Raw genomic sequence first — 23454 nt, forward strand, 5'->3', positions numbered from 1 at the left:
GCCTTTAGAGTATTTGCCATGCTCATAGTTTGAGAGTCTGCAAGTCTGGGTGCAGCATTTGCCCACGCCCACCCACCTGAGTCAAGATGTCTGAGGTCAGGGGAAGCTGCCTGGGAGGCTGTAAGATCAGGCTGCTCAGTTAGGGGTACCAAAGTAATCTGGGGCAATGAGAATAGCCTTTGGTCTCTCCTCCCTTATTTCGATTAGTACCTTGGGAATAAGAGGCAGAGAAGGGAATGCGTACACAAAGAGGGTGTTTCACAGGAAGGTTAAGGCATCCACCTTCCACACTAGGTGGTGATATTCCCTGGTACAGATTTTTTTTCAGCTGATGGTTGAGATGCGAAGCAAAGAGATCCACCTCCGGAATCTCCCATTCCTGAGTGGTTTGTAAAAAGATTTTCCTGTGGAGCTGCCATTCGTGGGAGTCCAGTAAGTTTCTGCTCAAATGATTTGCCAGGAGGGTGTTGATCCCTGGTAGGTATTTGGGCTATTATGTGCAATCCTATGGAAGAGGCTGCCAGCCAAAGCTTCATGGCTAGCCTGCACAGAGGGTAAGATTGGGTGCCTTCGTGTTTGATGTACCACATTACTGTGTTGTTGTCTGTTTTGATAAGGAGAACCTCTGGCTTGAGATGGGGTTTGAAGGATGTCATAGTCTTTTGTACTGCCATCATTTCCTTCTGGCTGATGTGCAAGGGAAGGTGCTGGGCATCCCAAAGACCATGGGTGCACCTGCATTCTAGGTGAGCGCCCCAAGCAATGTCTGAGGCATCGGTGGTAATGGTCTGCCCGGTTGGGAGGACGATGAAGGAAAGACTCTTGCTCTGGGCACAGGCCCCTGCCCACCAGAAAAACTCAGCCCATATACAAGGGATCAGGGGGAGAAAGGTCTCTAGAGGTTAAGTGCTGACACTAAAGGTTCTTCAGGTACCACTGAAGTTTTCTCATGTGAAGCCTGATCAAAGGAATTAGAAGGATGCAAAATGCCATGTACCACAAGGCTTGCAGGAACTTCCTCGCAGTGAGGTGACTTCTGGAAGCCAGGTGGGTAAAGCAGAGACACAGGAAGCTCTGCTTTTCTGGGGATAGGAAGGCCATTTGGGATGTTGTGTCCAGCAGTGCTCCCAAGAAAATGATCTTCCTGGATGGTGTTTGTTTTGATTTCTTCTCGTTGATGGTGTACCCTAAGGAGATTAGAAAGGATTTGACAAAGAGGAGGCCCTTGAGGAGCTTTTCTTTGCAATCTGCCTGAATGAGGCAGTCATCCAGATAAGGTAAATCTGTATATTTTTCTGTCTGCAAAAGGCTATGGAAGGGCTGAGCATTTGGTGACTACCCTCGGAGCAGTAGATAAGCTCAAGGGTAGCGCAGAGAACTTAAAAGTGTTGTGAGCCTACTCTGAAGCGAAGGAATTTCCTGGAGGATTCCCGTATAGGGATGTGGAGGTAGGCATCTTTTAGATCTAGGGTAACTAACCAGGCATTATTTGTCAGCATAGGCAGCAGCTGCTGCAAAGTTGGCATTTTGAATTTGGGGAACACCAGGGAGTTGTTTAGAATGGATAGATCCAGGAAGGGGCACCAAGTGCCCTCTTTCTGGGAACAAGGAATAGTCTGGAATAAAAGCCTTTGCCTGTTTGATCTGAGAGGACAGGTTCTACTGCCCCTTGTGAAATGAGAGTTTGGACTTGTTTCAATGCCTCTGCCCACTGATTTAGAGGTAAGTCTGGGTACCCTCTTGGAATTGGGAGTTCGTTGAAGGAGAATTTGTATCACTAAAAAATGATCTTTAAGACCCATCGGTCCTTTGTTACAGAAAGCCAATTTTCTTTGCAGAGGGAGAGCCTTCCTCCAAGTGTTTGGTGAGTGACAAGAGGGCTGAGGGGGGAGAGGGGGTCACAGAGTTTCTGCTATAGAGGGATGGCTTAGAACTCCCTGCCTTTGGAGTGGGAGTGGTCCACTGTTTGGTTCTCTGCTGTCCCTGGGATAGGAGTCTGGGCGGTCTGTCCCTGTGGGGCTTACCTTGCCCCTGTCTGCTAGGTGCAGGAAAGGACCAGTGCTTTGAGGGAAAATTCCTGCTGAACCTAGGAGGTTGTACCTGAAAGAAATCTTTTACTGTTTGCATAGATTATGTTTCATCTTCCATCGTTTTAAGAATCTCTTCTGCTTTTACTCCAAACAAGTGGTCCATATCAAAGGGTTCAAGTAATTTAGATTTGACATGATTAGGAAGAGGTTTGTTCCTTCAACCACACATGTCTCATAATGACAGATCCTGACACTGCTGCCCTGCTTGAGGCTTCTAGGGCATCATATCCACAGTGTAGTGTGTGTTTGGCCACTAGACAAGTAGAGTGCAGTAAATCTGCTAACTCTCAAATTGGCACAGCCAGGAAAGGTTGAAATCTTTTGTTTCAATAGTTCCAAAGTGTGTTGTTGATATTTTAACAAGTGGAACTGACAGTTGAGAGCTCTGATAGCCAAGGTTGCAGAGGTGTATACTATTTTAACCCATTTTCCGGAGCTCTGGAATCCTTGTCAGAAGGAATAGGATTATTTGCAGAACTAGCCTTCACTCTTTTTGGTCCCTGTGTAATGACCTCTGGGTCTGCAGCAGGATTTCTGTACAGGTTTGTGAGAATCTGGTACTCTAATACCGGTCAGGTTTTCTGTGAGCAAGTGGGAGGGTGTCAGGAGTTAAGCTGGATTCATGGAAGACATCATCCACCACCTCTAAGAATGGAGGGATGGCCAAAGGTCTGTGCTGGGGCCGGTCTAGAAACTCTCAATCTTTTCTTAGACTGAGGGAAGTCCTAGGATTCCCAGTGGAAATATTCACTGAGGGTGAGATGGGTTCCCCAAAGGAATGATCCTCTGGTGGGGAGGCAGAAGGAATGGATTCCTCTGCATCTGAATCCTCATAAGCAGTCAGAGGTTATTGTTCCTCTTCAAAATCTGAATAATCAGACTCCTCAGAATCCTTTTCTGTCAGTATTTCAGGAAAACAGTCTCTTTTCCTTTTAGAAGTTGTGTCCTGGCTACCCCTAATAAGGGTGATAAGATCCTCCGCCAATTTAAGCATTTGAGCTTGAGGTGGTGGAGCAGGGGTAAAATGGTGGCTAGAGGTAGATTTCCTAGGAGTGGCCTTGCTTCTAGGCCTAACAGTATCCATGGGTCTGAGAGAAACGGTAGTTGGATGAGAAGACGTTTGTTTTTGTCTAGATTTGGTAGTGCGAAAAACCTCCTCGGACACCAGTGCCTGCATTGTGACTCCGGACTCAGCCGAAGCAAAGACAACCAAAGGCTCGGAAGATGAAGATGATTTCTTCAGCATACAAGACTCCAAAAGGGTCTCAGTAGAGGTCTGTGAAGGTATCGGATCAGGCATCAGGGGGCTGCGAAGGCGCTCACTGAATTCTGGAGAACTGACTACCTGCTTAGTGGTAAAGTCTTCGGAAGGCTTAGCCTTGTGTGGTCTGTCTCCATCTTTATCCTTACGTTTTTACAGAATGTCTACGGATTGTTGGCCAACAGACACCATTTTGTAATGCGAAGGCAGAAGACGAAAATACCTGGTTACAATAAGAGCTCTACGATGAATGGTTCTCGCACTAACGAGGGCGGAGAACTGGCAACGGGGGATGTCATGGTCTGGGCTTAAACAAGTGACGCAGTATGAATGGAAGCCTTGGTGTGGGATTTGCTTTCCACATGCAAGACAATTGTTAACTTTTTTGGACATTAGTTAGTGCAAGAAAAAAGGATCCCCAACGGGAACTTGGCTCTAATTCAAAACTCTGGTAGTGACCGACCGGCACACTTGTGAACTGCTTCTGCTACGGGCTTCACGGCAAGAAAGCTGATGTAATGGCGTCGGCTGCCTACCTTTATAGCACTGACGACCTGACGTCAGGCAGCAAGCGACAACAGCTGACGCAGAGAAACACAGACTCTGGTATTCAGGCTGGCCAAGGGCTACCACAGCAGGGATAACCCACAAGGGATGACAAACAGTGAAACACGAAAAACAGGTTAACAGATTGGTTCAAAGAAAGCTCATTCATTACTTTAGTCATGAATGAAGGATTAGTCCTGGTAAGGTGGAATGGCCATGACGGCTTGGCTTTCTGAGACCCTCCTGGCAGAAGTCAAAGCTACTAGCAGAATAGTTTTCCAAGTGCAAAACTTAAGAGAAGCTGAAAAGGCTGGCTCGAAGGGGGGCATAGTCAATTTGTCTATACAAAATTGAAGTCCCAATGTGGTGGAACTGGTTTCCTAGGAGGTCTGAGATGCAGAACCCCTCTAAGGAACAGTTTAACCTCTAGCTTGGTTGCTAAAAGGGGAAGCATAGGTAGACAAGCAGAAATAGCAGACAAATGCACTTTTACACAAGAGTATGTAAATCCAGAGTGCAGCAGATCACAAAAATAAGCAAGGACCATGGACACTGGGACTGCCTAAGGGTCCTGCATTTTCTCAGACCACCTGAAAAAATGTTTCACTTTGCAATGCAATTTTTTTCTAGTGCTAGGTTTCCTGGCCTCCTGCAGGACTGAGTACGTCCTCTGAGTATTGGTGGTGAAAAGGGATCAAAAGTTCATCAACCACAGAGTCAAGTTCACGTTGTGAAGCTGTGGGTTTATCAGAGATCCCGTCTTTTGTGAGTAGACTGAACCTTTGAGGTAATCTGTGGTGATTGCCCCTGGCTAGCTGAAATAAAAGAGGGAACCAAAACTGTCTTGGCCATAAGGGGGGGGGGGGGTTACAAGTAGGATTTCTGGTCTGTCTTCCTGAATCTTCAGTAAGATGTTCTGAATTAGAGATATTGGGGGAAGGCATAAAGGTACATCTTTCCCCAGCAGAAGGAGAAGGGGCCCACATTCCATGCTTGTGGATGGGGTAGCCTTGTGCATAAGGGGGGGGGGTAGTTTGTTCTGGGAAGAGGCAAACAGATCTGCTTTTGGAGCGCCCCAGTTGTGTACAATGTCCAGAAATACATCCTTATGTAACATTCATTATTGAGAATGTGCCATGGTTCTGCTTATAGTGTCTGCCAATACATTTTCTGAGGTTAGAATATGAACAGCCAAGTAGGTGAAGTAACACAGAACTGGCGATATTCCAAATCTGAATTGCTAGAAAGCATAGCGGGTAGGATTTTGTTCCCCCCTGCTTGTTGACATACCATAGCACAGTCATGCTGTCTGTGATGACAGTGTGTCTGGTAGCAGAAGCTGCTGAAAGGTCTGTAGAGCCAGGAGTAAGGCTCTCATTTCTTTTATGATGATGTGATCCTGTAGTCTGTTCGAGGACCATGTGCCCTGTGTGCTGGCTGGATGGGAGATGCAGCACAGCTCCCCAACCTGGGTCTGAGGCATCTGTGTAGAAATGCTGTACTGGAGTAATAATTTCCAAGGGGACTCTCTGATTGAGGTGAATTTGTGAGATAATCCACCCGAGTTCCTTTGTCAGACATGGCAGAAGAGGAATGGTTGCCTCTAGGGACTGAAGGCGTTGGCACCAGAGATTTTTCAGACACCACTGAAATTTCCTCATGTGAAGTTTGGCCAGTGGGAGCATAGGGATCAGAGAAGCCATATGCCCTAGGAGCTTCATGAACTGTCTGGCTGTCAAGGATAAGAGGGGAAGCAGAGATAGGAGGTACTAAAGCAAGCTATCTTTTGTTGGGGAATGAAGCCAGTCATTAGAACTGTCTGTATCCTGCAACCCAGAAAGGTTATGTCCTGGGGGGTGGGGTGAGCTGAGATGTTTGCAAATTTAGAGTGAATCTGCAAGTTTCCAGGATGCTAGAGACCAGATACAGATGTAGTGTTAAGGAGTGAAGGTCCATGTGAAGAATGAGATCATTTAGATATGGATAAATCTGAAATCCCAACCACCTGCAGTGAGCTATCAGTGGGGCTAAACATTTTGAAAAGACCCTGGGAGCAGTAGAGACACCAAAAGGCAAGGCAGAAAATTGAAAATGAGAGGAGCCTATTGAAAAAAGTAGTTTTGTACCTACCATAAATGTAGATGTTCCGAGTGTTCACACTGCTGCAGTCATCACACTTGGGTTATCCTGCCGTCAGGCGGTCCCGCAGTCAGCCAGAGTTCCAAAGTCTTGGTCTGGCGTCGGTTGCTGTCGCTTCTTCCCTGACGTCAGTGCGCCAGGGGTATATAAGATGCATCCAATGCCATTTTCTTCAGTTTTTCTTGCCGCAGATGTCAGGTGCCCCCAATAAGTAGGCAATACATATTGCTAATAAAAAAAATATATAAATAAAAATAAAACAATACCTTCAGTTATAAGCAAATACACCACAAAGGTTGTACAGGATGGAAAGGTCTAGATATCTCCAGCTAGTTCAGAGGGGATGGAGGGAGGGTAACCTAGACTGCAGCAGTGTGAACACTCGAACATCTACATTTATGGTAGGTACAAAACTGTACTATGTTCATCGTGTTACACTGCTGCAGTCATCACACTTGGGTTGAATCCCAAAGCTAAGGATGGGTGGTGGAACTAAACAGGGTTTGGTGAGGCTAGTAGGCCCTGCAGAACTGCAGTGGCAAATACAGCTCTGGTTTTAGAGTACAGAGGTAAGTGATAGTGCTTGGTGAAGGTGTGCACTGAACTCCAAGTTGCAGCCTCCAAAATATCCTTGGTTGGTACCACTCTGAGGAAGGCTGTTGATGTTGCTGTAGCCCTGGTGGAATGGGGCCTGATGGTACCAGGCACAGATTTTCCATGGTGTGTGTAGCAGAAACGGATGCAATGTCCTATCCATTTTGAAATGGTCTGTTTTGAGATAGCTTTTCCTTGTGATCCTGCAGCATAGGATACAAAGAGCTGGTCAGATTTTCTGAAAGCCTTAGTTTTATCCAAGTAGTAACGTAATTGTCTGTGAATGTCCAAAGAGTGTAGGAGCCTTTTCCCTTTGTTCTGGGGGTTTGGAAAGAAGGTGGGTAAATGAATGGTTTGGTTTAGGGCCACACTGGATACCCACCTTTGGCATAAAGGAAGGGTTAATTCGTAGACAGACTCTGTCTTGATGTAAAATGATGAAAGGCTCCACTGCCATTAGGGCCTGTAGTTCTGAGACTCTTCATGCTGAAGTCATTGCTAGCAGCGGGCAGTTTTCCATGATAGGAACTGTAGATCAGCTGTGAAAGCTGGTTCAAAGGGTGGTAGTGTAAGTTTTTCCAAAACTAAGTTGAGATCCCAAGTTGGTGCTCTCTGGGGCGGTCTTATATTCTTAGCCCCTCTAAGGCACTGTCTTAGTAATGGATGTTAAAAATATAGGAGGATCCGTGTTGTACTGAGCTGAAATAGCTGAGGTGTGGATCTTAATAGATAAGGAAAGTCCTTTGTGCACATCTCAGTTAAATATTGAAGAATCTGAGGAATATTTGATACAAGGGGATTTTGGCCTTTAGTCTGGTTCCAGGCGCAGAATCTTTTCCATTTGTCTGAATAGACTTTCCTGGTGCTGGGCCTCCTGGCCTCCAGAATGACATCCATCACATCTTTAGAGAGAAGTGTTGACTGGTTGTTTAGGCAATTTTCCATGCAGCCAGATTTAAAGTCTTGAGCTGGCTGTGTAGAATATGACTGTTTTGCTGAGTGAGCAGGTGAGGAGTTGTAGGTAAAATCCATGGTGGGCCTTGAGCCATGTTCCTTAGTATTGGATACCAGTGTTGGTGTGGCCAGTCTGGAGCAATGAGTATCATTTGTGGCCTCTCTAATCTGGCTTTCAGCAGCACCTTTGCCAGAAGAGGCAGTGGAGGAAAGGCATACACTGCCAATGTTTTCCAACTGAATGAGAGGACGTCCACTTTCCAAGCTAGTGTGTGGTACGTCCTTGTGCAGAATTTCCATAGTTGGTGATTTTGGGGGGAAGCAAACAGATCTACGCCTGGGCTCCTCAATTTTTGAGTTATCATTGTGAATACTTGTGGATCCAGTTTCCACTCGTGAGGATCTATGATGTTTCTGCTTAGATTGTCTGCCAGTGTGTTTTTCTTTCCTGGCAGGAATTGTGCTTGTAGTTGAACTTGGTAGGTCAGTGCTGTGTTCCACAAGGTCATTGCTTGTCTGCATAAGGGGTAGGAGTGTGTGCCCCCTCGCTTGTTTGTGTGTCACATCACTGTGGTGTTGTCCGTCTTTATTAGTTGTCCTGGATGTAGGAGGTCCTTGAAAGCTGTTAGGGCATTTTGTACAGCTAGCATCTCTTTTTGATTGATATGTAGATGCCTTTTGTCTGCAGACTATTTGCCCTGAATACACTGTCCTGCCATGTGCGCTCCTCAGGCAAAATCCTATGCATCTGTTCTGCTTGTGGGTAAGGTAAAAGGCTGACCCTTGTTGAGGTGACATGCCTGAACCCACCATAGAAACTCCTGTTGAAGGCAGGGTATGAGTGGAATTATTGTTTCTAAGCTGTGGCTGTGTTGAGTCCATGAGCCTTTCAGATACCATTGTAATTTCTTCATATGCAGTTTTGCAAATGGTATCAGTAGTATGCAAGATGCCATGAATTCCAAGTCCTGCAGAATTTTTCTTGCAGGGAGTTGGGTCTTTGTTGCCATCATTTTGAAGTATTGAGTCAGTTGTCTTTGCTTGTCTGACGTGAGATGAGCCATCTGGGCCATTGTATTTAAGCTGGCACCCAGGAATATTATGTCTTGTGAGGGCACTAGTTTTGACTTCTTTTCATTTACTGTGTACCCTAGGCAACTTAGTAGATTTTTGACAAATGCCAGATGCTTTAATAGAATGTCCTTGCTTTCTGCTTGAATAAGGCAGTCGTCCAGGTATGGATATATTTGAATCCCTCTGTCTGCAGTACGCAATTACTGGTGCCAGGCATTTTGTGAAGACCCTGGGCGCAGTAGATAAGCCAAAAAGCAGTGCAGAGAATTGGTAATGGGTTGAACCTGCTATAAATCGGAGGTATCTTCTGCAATTTTGTCCGATAGGGACATGCAGGTATGCCTCATTGAGGTCCAACGTTACTAGCCATGCCTTCTTGCCCAGCATGGGAAGAAGTTGCTGCAGTGTTAGCATCTTGAATTAGGGTACTTACAGGTATGTGTTTAGAATTGAGAGGTCCAGAATGGGTCTCCAGGCTTTGTCCTTTTGGGGAACTAGAAACAGTCTTGAGTAAAATCCTTGTCCGTGCTCCTGTGTAGGAACCTGTTGAATGGCACTCATGTCCATGAGAGCTGCAATTTGCTTTTGAGCCTCTGCCCATTGATTTGGTGGCAGGTTTGGAATTCCTTTTATCCTTGGCAAAGTGTGAAAGTGGAATCTGTATTCTTGAGATACAATATTTAGGACCCATTTGTCTTTTGTAATGATGTGCCAATTGTCTGCAAAAAGTGCTAGTTTTCCCCCCAAGGGAGCTGCCAAGAGGGTTTTGCTTGGAAGTCTGAGGGGAAAGTCATTGTGGTTGTCTTCTGGTAGTCTGAGACCTGTCTTCTCCTCCTTTTTGGGTTGTGGCACCCCACTGTCGAGGCTGGTAAGAGCCTTGTGACTCGCCTCTGCCCCTTGGGTGTTTGTATCTGCCCCTCTGTGGTCTGGCAGAAGCTGGAAAGGACCGGTTTTTGGTTGGCCAATTTCTGCTGAAACGAGGGGGTTGAACCTGTAAAAAAATCCTTGACAGTCTGCATAGATTTTGCCTTATCCTCCATTTTCTTTAAAACTACGTCTGCTTTTACACCAAATAAAACATCATGCTGTAAAGGTGCATCCAATAACTTTGCTTTAACATGATCAGGTAAAGTTTGTTCTTTTAACCAAGCATGCCTACGTATGACAGACCCTGTCACTGCTGCTCTACAAGAAGCTTCCAATGAATCAAATCCACATTGCAAAGTATGTTTTCCCACTTGTTCAGCTGCATGCAACAAATCTTGCATTTCCTTGTAATCAGGCTGTTCTGTATGTGTGAGCATTTTTTGTTTTAATTGAGACATCAAATGTTGGTGACATTTCAGCATGTGAAACTGACAATTTAAGGCCCTCATAGCTAGAGTAGCTGAGGTATATACTTTCTTTCCCCATCTGTCTAGTGCTCTAGAATCCCTTTCAGAGGGCACAGGATTTTTAGCAATAGAGGGACCCCAGGAAATGGTTTCTGGGTCAGCAACAGGGCTTTTATACAGGAATTTGAGAGAGTCAGGGACTCTGTAGTATCTGTCTGGTTTGGCTGGTGCCAGGAGGTAGCGAATCTGGGTTCATAGGTAGGTACTAGGCTATCTGCCCTAGGGCCCATACAAGCCTAGCCAAAAAATGTACCCTGGCTTTCGCCACCCAAGAAAATTATTTTCCTACGCCCCTGTCGAGCAGAGCCACAGAAGTGATCCCCGGGGTGAATTTCCCATTTCCCATCCAATCATCAAGATTTTTCTTGAAGAGTGCTAATGAGGAGCTCTGTTTGACATAGATAGGTAGTCTGTTCCACACTATGGGAAGTCTCTGGGACAGGAATCTATCCCTCCAGCATGTTCTGTTTATTGTGGTGACAAGGTTAAGGTCCCTAGAGCGTGTAGCTCGAAGGGATTGGGATTTCTTTAAGTGGAGCATGTCCAACAGCTCTGGGTTTGACATAGCTTTGTATGTTAGACAGAGATCGCCCCTGAGTAGGCGATATGCGATGGAGTAAAGCTGTAGTTTTTTTGAGACGGTCTGCATAGGGCATCTGTTTGAGACCAGTAATCCTCTTTGTGAGGTATTTCTGTGGTCTTTCCAGTTGTCGCAGATGTCTTGTGAGGTACATACCAAAAGGGGCGTTGTACTCTATAATGGGTCTAATGAGTGATGAGTAGAGGGGAACAATGACCTCTTTTTTTCTGGATGAGAATCCTTTTGTGATGAGATGAGCCACGTAGAAGGATTTCTTAAGACTAGATTATGAATAAACATCATCCACAATGTCTAACACAGGTGGAATAGCAAGTGGTCTGTGATGGGGTAGTAAAAGGAACTCTAGGAGCCTTTTCTTAGAATCAGAGTAATCCTGGCCTTCCCAGTGGAAATGTTCCCTCATGGTATGTAAGGTTTCCCCAAAAGAGTAGTCTTCTGGGGGAGATGCAGAAGGGATCCTCTTCAGCATCAGAGTCATCATAAGGGGGGAAAGGAATATTTCTGTTCCTCAGAAGAGTCTGAGGAAATTGAAACCTGGTCAGAGGAAGTATAGTCCTCCTTGTGTCTTGGCCTTTTATCAGGAGGGGGATGGGAACCCCTGATTAGGGTAATTAAGTCTTCAGCCATCTTAAGCATCTGTTTCTTAGGCATGGGGCCTTGTACTGGAGACTGCGATACAGTCTGTTTTTAAAGGAGTGTTCAGCTTTACATAGGATTTAATAGTGAGTGTAGTTGGTCTGAAGACACCTTCTGCAACTGAAGGCGTTTCAACTGCACCAGAATCTCCTTCAGGCATGGAGTCGGAAGGGCCTAAAGGTAAAGGTTGCGGAGGCCTAGCAATCTCCGCTTGTGAATCGGATGTCGCCTGGGGTTCTAAATCAGCGGTCGTCAGGGGCTGCGTAGGCACCTCACTGAAAAACAGAGAATCGGCGACTGGCCTAGCAGAGGTCTCGGAGTCTGGTTTGGGTCTCAGCTGCCTGTCCTTATCTTTGCTTTTTTTATGCATTCTGGTCGGCGGTTGCTCCGAAGGCATGGTATAATTAAATTTCCTACCAAAGTAATGTCGGGCGAAATCAAACAGACGTTTAATAGTTCTTTTATTAAACCTAGCACAAAACCGACAACCTGTGACGTCGTGGTCTGGGCCTAGGCAAGGAATACAATAACAATGAAAGTCCTTATGAGGTATTTGCTTCCCACAAGAAATGCAATTGTTAACCTTTTCTGACATTGAACTGAGGCAAGAAAAGGTTCCCCAATGGGGTACTTAGCTTTATTGAAGACTTCGGTCTGAAATTCTATTTGAAAATCTCAGGAGTCGGCCGACCGGCACTTGCGAACTGCTTCTGCTTCAGGCACCACATGGCAAGAAAGACTGAAGAAAATGGCGTTGGATGCATCTTCTATACCACTGGCGCACTGACGTCAAGGAAGAAGCGACAGCAACAGACGCTGGACCAAGACTTTGGAACTCTGGCCGACTGCGGGACAGCCTGACGGCAGGATAACTCAAATGTGATGACTGCAGCAGTGAACATGATGAACATCATAGGAATTTTCTGCATGATGGGTGAATGGGAACATGCAGATAAGCATCTTTCAAATCCACTAAGACCATGTAAGCCTGAGGTGGGATAAGAGCCAGTAATGTCTGTACAGAAAGCATCTTGAAGGTGGGTACCTTGAGGAACAGACTGAGGTTGGACAAGTCTAAGACTGGTCTCCGGGGACCATCCTTTCTTGGAACCAGAAACATTTTGGAATAGAAACCCATGCCCATGTGCTCTGGAGGAACTGGCTGAATAGTGCCTTGAATTAAAAGCTGTCTTAAGATGAGAGATGAAGGGTTGAATTTGAGTTTTTGGTGGCTGTGGTAAAGCTTGGAAAGGTGGGAGAGTCCATCACGACATGAAATATCCATTCTGGATGATGGATATCCACTGGTCAGTGGTGATCTCCTGCCAGGAGGGGAGGGATACAGTGAGGCGTAGGAACAGAGGGGTGTGACAAGACAGCTGGTCTGAGTCACAAAGGAGGAGCTTTGTCTTGACCAAGCTGCCTGCGAAAGGAGGGAGAGGAGGCTGCAGATGTCCTAGGAGTAGCAACTTGTCTAGTGTCTCCTTCTGCTAGACTGAGTAGTAGGAGGAGTAGACTGCCTCCTAACAAAAGAAGTCTTTCGAGGGTAGTTTCTATGGTATCTAGGAACACGTGAAACAAGATGTTTCAAATTCTGAAGTTCCGTACCTTTCTCCTGTAAGGATTTAAAAAGCTCAGCAGAAGTAGCCCTGAATAATGCAGAGTTACCTAGGGGGGTGTCTAACAGCTTAGCATGAAAATCAAGAGGTAAAGTTTGTAATCTAAGCCATGAATACCTACGAAGGCCTGAACCAAATGCTGCAGACTTAGAAGAAGCCTCCACAGCATCACAGCTACACTTGATTGATTGGTTACATGAGAAGCTGTTGAAAGCAGATTTGTGAATTGATTCTTGGTAGGGGAGTCAGTAAGATCATACACCAAAGAGGAGGCTTTGGCTAGACTGGCCAGTACAAATTGTGCCATGCGAGTCTGACAATTTAACGCCCTTATGGAGGGGGTAGAAGATGTATAAATCGTTTTGCCCTGTCTATTCATAAACCTACTCTGTCTGTAGGGAACACAGAAGTAGAAGGTAGGTAGCTGCCTAGATGATTTGTCTGCAGAAACTGCTACAATAGCAGCGTCTACTAGAGAGTTTCTGATGAAAAACTGAGATGGGGGGAGCTTTATAAAACCTATCGGGTCTCTTGGAAGCTGGGGGTTGAGACTCAGGAGTCTGTGAGGCTGCCTGGAAGGCATCTAAAAGGCTGGCTACACAGGAGGGACAGCAGAGGGGGAGGGCTGGTCCATATGCAACAGGTTAAAATACCTTTTTAATGTCAGAAATTTCTGAAACATCATATTGGAAATGTTGTCTCATTAAATTGATAGTGTCCCCAAAAGAGAATTCTTCACCAGGGGAATCAGGTGTCAAGGAATCCTCCTCTTGGGTAACAAAATTCTAAGGAGATTCAATTTAAGATGAATAAGAAAGGGATTCATCAGATGAGGTGGTGTTCTCTTCAGATTCAACCAAACAAGGGCCAGAAACAGGAGGCTGTTGTTGTTGAAAAGCCTGAAAGGCCTTGAACAAGTTTTGGGAGAAAACTTTCCAATCAGTAGAATGTGGAGTAGCAAAGTGTTTAAGCTTCTGTTTTCTCTTGAGAGGGTCTGGAGACTTGGCAGGCCAGATGGCCGATGTAGTGACAGGAAGGGGAGCGGAAGGCCTATCACTGTCAGAGAGTCATGGTTCCTTCTTGCCATAAGGCCCTGATGGCTCACAATCATCAGCAGATGTACCGAGGATTTATGCTGAACCAATGTCCAATAAGGTTCCCAGCTCGGAAGGTAAATCTGAGATCCCAGTTGTCTCCGGGCTCTCACTCGCCTCAAGAGACTCGGCGAATGTCTGAGGTGCAAAAAGCGTTTCAGGCCTAGCTCTCTTGGGCTTTTTAGGCGGCTCATCTAACAGGCCTCCCACACCCTCCATACCAAAGGACAGGCATCGGAGCCTCTGATTTTCTAAATCTATTTTCGAGGAAGCTAAACGACTTCTAAGGGTCTTGGGTACAAACAACTGGGAAATAACAGTTCTTGTAATCATGCTCTTTCCCTAAGGAAAAAACACACTGGTCGTGAGTGTCCTTGTGTGGAATCTGTCTTCCAAAAAGCACACTTGCTCTTCCTAGAAGTCATGAAAGCTGGAATACAGTAAAATACTAACAATAAGGTAAGAATAAATCAACTTATCTGTAAGCAGGCAGTAGAACGATAAACATATGGGAAACACCTCTAGCTGGCAATCGGACGTCTGACGATCACTATGGCAGTAAAGTTCTGACTTGGGTACATGCAGACATCACATTTATAGCCCACGTCGGTTTATGGCACTAGCATGCTACGTCGCACATACCCCTTACTGAAGAATTTGGTATACTGGCCAGATGTACAGTGCTGCAGGTAGCAATATCCCTACTGTAATGAATACTGCAACATGAGAAAATAAGGACATCTGGTGGTCAAGGACACTACATACACAAATGCCGTTGATACAGCCAACTTGCTGGTTGACAGATTCAGCGAAAACTTCACCCGTCTGTCCCCCATCAGTAAATCGGGACATATCCAGTACCTGGCCCCTTCCCCTTATATCTAGGGGACAGGTCATCACTGCTCTCTCAAAGGGAAAAAAATACAGCCTCCATGGGACCTGATAACATTCCAGACAGCATCTTACATTAACTCAGGAAGGAACTTGCAGCACCATTAGGCACCCTATTCAACCAAAGCCTGAGTACCATCTTCATCCCAGCTGAGTAGAGGACAGCCACTGTCATTCCTTTGCACACAGGTGGCGTGTCCACCGATCCAGGAAATTCTAGACCCATCAGCCTAAATAGCCTGATCTGCAAAGTCATGGAATTGGATCATCATGGACCTTATTAAAAAGGGCATTGGCAGCCTCCAAACACTCGATCCCACACAGTTTGGCTTCGTCAAGGGGAGGTAATGCCTCTTAAATTTGGTTGACTTCTTTGAAACAGTCACCAAAACCATGGACAAGGGGAAGACAGTGCACATCGTCTACCTTGACTTGGCCAAAGCCTTTGACACTATACCACACTCGGGCATAACAGATAACCTCTCTCAACTAGGCATCAATCCAGATGTTACCAGAACAGTGGCAAACTGGATCACTGGTAGAACCCACCTAGTCAAAATAGAGGAAGCCACCTCAAGCAGTAGACCCCTAATGAGCAGCATATCCCAGGGATCAGCCATGAGGCCTCTGTTTGGGATATACTTTTCTGAGGTGCAGGCCAAAACCAGTGGGCTACAAGGCTGACCAAGTCTGCAGATGACTAAGCTGGGTGCTGAAATCAATTCCCCTAGTAATGTGGACACATCCTCCAAGAGGGTCTCCCACAAACAAATGACCAGTGCCAGAAACATGGCCTCAAGCTGAATACCAAACAATGCATCATCATCCCCTTTGGGGAGAGTGATGACCCCACAAATGATAACATCCTAAGCATGCTATCACTCATGAGGGATTTGGGCAACCAGACTGATAGCCTGCCTTTTGACCACCATGTTGCTTCTGTTGCACAGAAAGCTTTCTACATGGCCTACTTCATAAGCAAGGGCATCTCATCCAGGAACAAGGGGGTCCTAACATCCCTGTACTATTCCCTTATAAGGACCATTACTGAGTAAAACATCCCTTTTGACATGTACCTCACAAAACACATCCAGCAGCTGAAAAGACCACAGAGGTTCCTCACCATGAGAATCCAGAGCCAGAAACAGCTACTACACACAGACAGGCTAAAAGCCCTGTCCCTCTACTAAGTTTCATACAGTCTTCTCAGAGGTGACCCCTGTCTAGCATACAAAGCAATCCCAGACCCTGCCTTGATGGGACTGCTATACAGCTGCAAGTCAAGCTCCACTCAGGTAACTCATACGTGCTATTTCAACCTGGTCTGTGACAGCAACAGGACAGATGTGTGTCCCAGAGACTCCCCCATCTATGGAATAGACTCCCTTTTCCACATCAGAGTACCTCATTATCCCTTTTTAAGCACAAAACTGATAACTGGATAGGAAACAGAAAAATACACCCCTGGGATTCCACCTGTGCCCCTGCTGGACAGGGGCATCGGGTGCTGACTTGTCTAAACACGGGCTGAACTATTGGCTAGGCTTATAAGGGCCTCACAACCAATAGCCTAGTAACCTCCTATGAAGTAGGGCCCAGTGGGGAAAGTGGTCAGGGTACTGACTGACCTCTACCTGGATCAAGTACAGGCAGTGGAATACAGACTTTTTACCCCATCATAATGTTTGCCTTCCTTGTGTCATCTTTCTCCCTTGTTTGATGGTGAAACTTCCCCATCTACACTACCCCCTCGTGTGCCTATAATTTCTCTACACCGTTAAAGTGTGTCAGCTCTTACCCTGGCAGTCTTTGTTCATGTTTGCTTGGGTGACCCTGCTTCTAAACCTTAACCTCTTACAATCTCATCTTATCCTCAAATCTTTCCCCACCTTTCCCTCAAACTACAGCGCCTGTACCTATATATATATATATATGTATATATATATGTATATATATATATATATATATATATATATGTATGTGTATGTATATATATATATATATATATATATATATATATATATATATATATATATATATATATATATATATGTATGTGTATGTAAACACACAAATGAACAGGTACACATTATTTTTCCTCCCCCTCCTCACACTCATTCTGACCTTCCCTGTTTCCCCTCATGTTCCTCTGTTGCATTCCCTTTTCCTATTTTCTTATGCACCTCCCCCCTTTAAATGGTCAAACTATAAATTTAGACAAGGTTATAAGTCTTTTAATGTGGCTTGCAAGCTCTTCTGTAGTGTTGCTAAGTAATGTCCATTTAAATGCTACCTTGTCCACTTTTTCTTCAAGTCAGTCCTAGTCACAACTGTGGGAATCTTTGATAAGGCATGCCCCATCATCCCCACAGTTGTGTTCTGTAATTAACAGTAGTATGGGCTGCAAAAATCCACATAGTTACATAACTGCTTTTGGGCCACATACTGTTATGAGCCATACTCATAGTAGTTTTATTGCAGTTGCACTAGGCATGTTTCTTAATCTCGGAGGCTATTTCTTTGTCTTTAATACCATTAGCTGAAGTATCCAAGTGTCTTGTCCAGGAAAAAAAAAGTAAGAAAATTTGGAAGAATTAGACATAGGACCATTTAAAGACAGGGCCAAATTAAAGTCAAAATGAACATCAAACTTGACTAAAAGCAACATTTTTCACAAAATTCAGTTTAAAACAGCAGTGCTTCTAGCAATCATTTTAAAAGTAACAAACATAAAAGCTAGAAAATCAAATGAGCAACACTATCACAGCATTAGGTCTAAAACCAAACGTACGTCTGCATAAATGCAACATCTTCAACTATGAAGTATTAATTCATGCATTCACTCATTCCTCTAGTAGTGGACCTGTCTAGTTCAGGGTCACAGGGGGCAGACATCCATCCTGTCACTCAGTAGTAATAAGACACAAGAACTAATCCTGGAAAGGATATCAGTTTACTCCGGGGGACAGAACGAGACACACCTAAAACTATGGGGAGGACTGCCAATTTTATTGAATTGTGTCTTTGGGGGTATAGAAGAAACTGCAGCACCAAATAAAAACCCACATAGTACAAGGAACAACAGAAACTCCACAGAAGTGGCATCCCATCATAGAACCAAACTGGAGAACTACATACATTGTAAAAAGAAAACGCTTGACAACTACTCCACTGCACTATCTGAGGCACAGAAATGAAATGTAAAATATATTTTCAATAATTAAGATACAGCTGCTCCACTACCTCTGAAGTTAATTCTCTGGAAGTCATAAAAATGAGTCAATTTTGGGGATAGAACCTTCCATAGTGTTTGAGCAAAGATAATAACACGATGGTTAATGCAGTATACTCTTAAAATATACTCTTAAGAGAGCAGATGTGACACATACTGATAAAGAAATTAAATATCTCGGTTGGGTTTTCAGAAAATGTAAAGGCAGGAACCAGCAGTCAAAAGATTAAAAAATAAAATAAGAAATTATTTCACAGAAAGAGAAGGAATACCATACAACTTTCTGCCTTAATAACCAACAAGGGATGGGATACAAGCAGGACATTAATAAAAGGTCTACCTGTACTGCTACACAACCTGTACAAACACATTAGTATGTTACCAGCAATGTTACACAAAAAACATGTACTTTTACCTGCCCCTGTTTCCAGCATTCCCTGAATATTTTCCAGTTGTTCTTATCACTTGGATTGTGCAAGCAAAGGAGTCTGCCATCACACAGCCATGAATGGGATGTATTTGGATCCAGAACACTTAGACCAATCACAGTTTCTTTCACTTCCTTCTGTGACTCTGTAGAATTGTTTGCCTTTTTTACTGGCTCAGTGGTCTTCTTGTTCTCCACAACAGACGCAATGATGTGATCTAGAAAGTTTGGCAGGCCAGCTTTCCCTTTACCACCCTATAAAAGAGCAGAGGCTTAATTATCACCTGGCATTTTAAAGCGCATCAATGGGGCTATCAACCACAAAGCATCAAAAAGATAGTGTGTGATGCAACAAACACAGATGGCCAATTTATAAGCAGCCTGCAGCAACTGCACAGCCTCAAGTACACAAAGCCCTGAGATCTACACTAAAACAGCAGCAATACCAAGGTACCTGCAGATTTCAGAATAATGTATGCTATCAGTTACATGAGTAAAAGGAAAAAGTTAATCTTTTAAATTGCGTAATTACTAACTTAAGTCTTAAAATTCAACAAAACCACAACAAATATGTTTTTATGTTGCAAATATTCTAACACATGCAACTCGTTTGATACAACACTCTTTTTTCCTTCCTATTCACACACAAAAAAAGTACAGTTGTGTAAACTGAACTTAACACAATAGATGTTACAATTACTACTACAACTGCAGAAGGCTTTAGCAAACTGGGTTATATTCTGGTTAGGACATAAACGGCCAGCTTCCAAAGCTTCAGGGCACCTTCCATGCGCTCAAACTGTCAAGCAGCTCCAGCCGAGCTAAGAAACGTTTGGGCGTGCAGCCTTTCAAAGCTTTCTTGCCAGTACAAAGGAGAAGGCTGAGACCTGAAAGAACAACGTTAGGAAAAAAAAAAAAAAATGCTCACCCCCTGCCATAAAAAAGGGAGGGAGTGGCTACAGCACCAGTGATCATTCTAACATCTACTGTTAAGGCAAGTCCAACTTAAACTGTACTGTGACCTCCACATTGATCACTGCTGCTGCAGTAACCCTAGTTATATGGTTAGATTACCACAGCTAACTATATTTGGGAGGTGGCATGAGAAGGGTCCAGGAGCCCCTACAGAATGGTCTTAGCAAAGCATTATCTACACCTAGAGAAGGAATCAAGCTTACAGTATTTTGTAAATGTATGTACAAAGAACCAAGCAGCAGCTTCTTGAATATTTCACAATCCAACCCTTTCCAAAAAGCCACAGAAGCCAAGGTCCTAGTAGCGTGGGCCTTGACCCTGCATGGAAAAGATCTATCATAGTGAGTACAACAAAAGGAAATAACCTTAGACAACCATTTGGAAACGGTCTGTTTAGACACAGGTTGTTCCTTCTTACCTTCAAAATAAATTAACAATTGATCGAAGAGCTGAAATATTTATTTCTGTCAAAACAGTACAGACGTTGTCTATGGACATCCAATGAAAAACCCTTTCTCCATCATTTTCAGGTTCAGGAAAGAAAACAGGGAGATGAATACCTTGGCTTAAAGTAAACTTCAATACCACTTCAGGCATAAAAGAAGGATTATTTCTCAAAGAAACCCTGTTCTTGTGGAAAAAGAGAAAGGGTTGATTCATCATTCCCTTATTGCAGAGGTCAGAGAGACTAGTTAAACAGTTTTCTATGTCAAGAACTTGATCAGATCAGCTCTCATTCAAATGGAACAAGTGTTAGCTTCTCTAACACAAAATTAAGATCCCAAGGAGGGGCCACCAGTTCACTTGGAGGCCTCTTATGCAAAACCTCTTTCAAGAGCATTTTGATATGCGACTGCCTCGAAAGAGGAGGATCCATGGGCAGGCATACTGAAATGGCCGATAAATTAACCCTGAAAGAGGAATAAGGCTACAGGATTGTAACTCGCACAAATGCTGTAAAACCATACTAGCCCTGAAAAGGTGCTGGTTGGCACCAACTAGGAAACTTCTTCCATTTGCTAATAGACGATTTTCTAGTAGCAGGCTTTCTTGCTTCCATTAGTACTTGCTATACATCCTCAGAAAACAAGTGCCTAAAAGGTATTAAGACCCTAACATTCAGTCAACTGAAGACAATTGAGGTCAGAGTGCATCAAACAACCTTTTTCTTGTGTGAGTAAATCCACTCTGAGGAAGTTTGCGGTAATTACCCTTGACCATTACCAAAAAAATGGAGAAAGTACAGTTGTGTACACTTACCAAAAGTGTAGATGTTAGAGTGTATTCACTGTTGCAGTCATCACATTTGGGTTATCTGCCTGCGGGTAGCCCTCAGACTGCCTGAACATCAGTGTCTTGAGATTTCTGCGTCTGATGCCGTCGCTTCTTCCATGACATCAGGTCGTCAGGGGCATAAAACATGCAGCCAACGCCATTACATCAGTTTTTCTTGCCCCAGATGTCAGGTGCTCCCAAAATATGAAGCAATTATATGGTGAGGAACACCCCCAGTAAAAAAGCAAATACACACAGTAGAAGATATGCAGAACCAAAAAGGATAGTTGAAAGCAAAGACAATCGGGGCTGGAGGGAGGGTAACCAGGACTGCAACTGTAAATACACTCGAACATCTACATTTATGGTAAGTGTACGCAACTGTACTATGTTCTTCGTGTTTCACTGTTGCAGTCATCACATTTGGGTTGATTCCCAAAGCTAAGGAAGGGTGGAGGTAGGTTAAGAAGCATTAGGCCTGGCAATCAGGCCCCGTAAAAAAGCTGTGCCAAATCCAGCTCTGGATTTAGAAAAGACAGGCAAGTGGTAATGCTTGGTGAAAGTGTGTACCGAGCTCCAGGTTGCAGCTTCCAGGATGTCCCTGGTAGGGACTCCTCTGAGAAATGCAGTACAGGTAGAAGTAGCCTAGTGGAATGTGTTCTTATCCCCTGTGGGGTAGGTTTTCCATGGTGCTTGTAGCAGAGAAGGATGCAGTGTGCTATCTATTTAGATATGGTTTGCTTTGAAATGGCCTTCCCCTCTGTCCCTGTAGCAAAGCTGACTAGGAACTGGTCAGATTTTCTGAGAGGTTTAGTCCTGTCCAAACAGAATCTAAGCTGTCTGGGCACATCTAGAGAATGCAGTATCCTTTCACCTTTATTCTGAGGATTAGGGAAAAAAAGTAGGCAAATGAATGGACTGGTTTAAAGCTGCACTAGACACCACATAGGGTATACAATATGGGTTAGTCCTGAGGGAAACCCTGTACGCATGGAAGATAATGAAGAGTTCCACTGCCACAAGGGCCTGCAGTTCAGACACTCTTCTTGCTGAAGTGAAAGCTAGAAGTAAAGCTGTTTTCATGAGAGGAATTTCAACTCTACTGTAGCAGCCGGTTCAAAGGGGGGGGTGGGGTGTGTAAGTTTTTCCAATACAAAGTTAGGGTCCCAGGCTGGAGTGGGAGCTCTTAAATTGTTGGCCCCTCTAAGGAACTGTTTTACCAGAGGATGAGAGAAGAGGGGTGGCTCAGTATTATGAGTTGAGATGGCAATGTCATGAATCTTAATTGGAAAGAAGGATAAGCCCATGTGGAGCATTCCTGTTAAGTAATCTAGTATGACTGGCTCCAGGAACAGTATCTTTTCCACTTTTCTGAATAGAATTTTCTAGTACTAGGCCTCCTTGCCTCATGAATGATATCCAGCATCTGCTTACTGAGGGTTGCCAGAGATGAGTTCAGGGGATTAGCCAGGCTGTGAGGTTCAAGGTCTGAAGCTGAGTGCGCTGAATTTGGCCCCCCTGCTGGGACAGCAGGGAAGTTGTCTGAGGCAGGTGCCATGGTTGTAGCAATATCAGACTGCGCAAAAGAAGATACCAGTGCTGGCTTAGCCAGTCTGGTGTAATTAGGATTGTCCTTGGCTTGTCCTGTTTGATCTTTAGTAGAACCTTCGAGAGGAGAGGCAGAGGGAGAAAAGCATAGACTATGAGATGGTTTCCCAGGAAAAGGACAGGGCATCCACCTTTCAAGCTTGGCTGTGGGGAATTCTGGTGCAGTACTTGTGCAATTGATAGTTCTGAAGGAAAGCAAACAGGTCCACCTCTGGTATCCCCCCATCTGTTCCCCAAAAGTTTGAATATTTTGGGTTCCAGTTTCCATTCGTGTGGGTCCATGAGATTTCTGCTTAAGTAGTCTGCCAGTGAATTTAGTTTGCCTGGCAGGAATTGAGCTTGTCGGTGCACTTGGTTGCTCAAGGCTGTGTTCCACACAGCCATGGCTTGTCTGCAGAATGGGTAGAAATGTGCCCCCCCCCCCCCGCTTGCTTATGTACCACATAACTGTGGTGTTGTCTGTCTTTACCAATAATTGTCCTGGAAGAATAAGGCCTTTGAAAGCTGTCAGAGCATTCTGTACAGCTAACATTTCTTTTTGATTGATATGCAGGTGCATCTGCTTTGGGTTCCATTTGCCCTGAATGCACTGCCCTGCCATGTGAGCCCCCCCATGCAAAGTCTGATGCATCTGTTAGGGTTTTGGTGTCAGGGGGTAGAGTGAAAAAGTCCCTTGTTGTGGTTGCAGGCCTCTGCCCACCAAAGGAACTCTGCCCTTAGACACGAAATGATAGGAATTGTTTCCAGGTCCTGAGAATGTTGACACCATAGACTTTATGCGTATGGAATTAACAGAATGCAAGAGGCCATGAATCCCAGAGCTTGCAGTATTTTCCTTGCAGATAGCTGGGCTTTGGTGAACAGTAGGTTGAAGTAAGTTATCAAATAAATTTCGTTCTCTGGAGTAAGGAATGCCATCTGGGAAGTTGTGTTCAAGCTTGCTCCCAGGAATACAATCTGCTGGCAGGGTACTAGGTGTGATTTCTTTTTGATGATGGCGTGAAGTTAGTCTCTTTACAAATGCCAGGTGCTGTAGTAGCAACT

At 44.6% G+C, this 23454-nt stretch overlaps 1 protein-coding gene across 1 annotated transcript in view; it reads right to left on the bottom strand.

Moving 5' to 3' along the window:
- LOC122790519 (lysine-specific demethylase 3B-like) overlaps window positions 1-23454 on the bottom strand; it is a 1629922-nt gene that overhangs the window by 1329535 nt on the left and 276933 nt on the right. The window contains exon 3 of the mRNA XM_044058070.1: window positions 18541-18807. Within this exon, the coding sequence (XP_043914005.1) occupies window positions 18541-18807 (267 nt within the window). The remainder of the gene's footprint in view (window positions 1-18540; window positions 18808-23454) is intronic.

This window comes from Protopterus annectens, chromosome 16.part0 (assembly GCF_019279795.1).
Source record: "Protopterus annectens isolate FY-2018-M chromosome 16.part0, PAN1.0, whole genome shotgun sequence".
NCBI classification, from domain to species: domain Eukaryota; kingdom Metazoa; phylum Chordata; order Ceratodontiformes; family Protopteridae; genus Protopterus; species Protopterus annectens.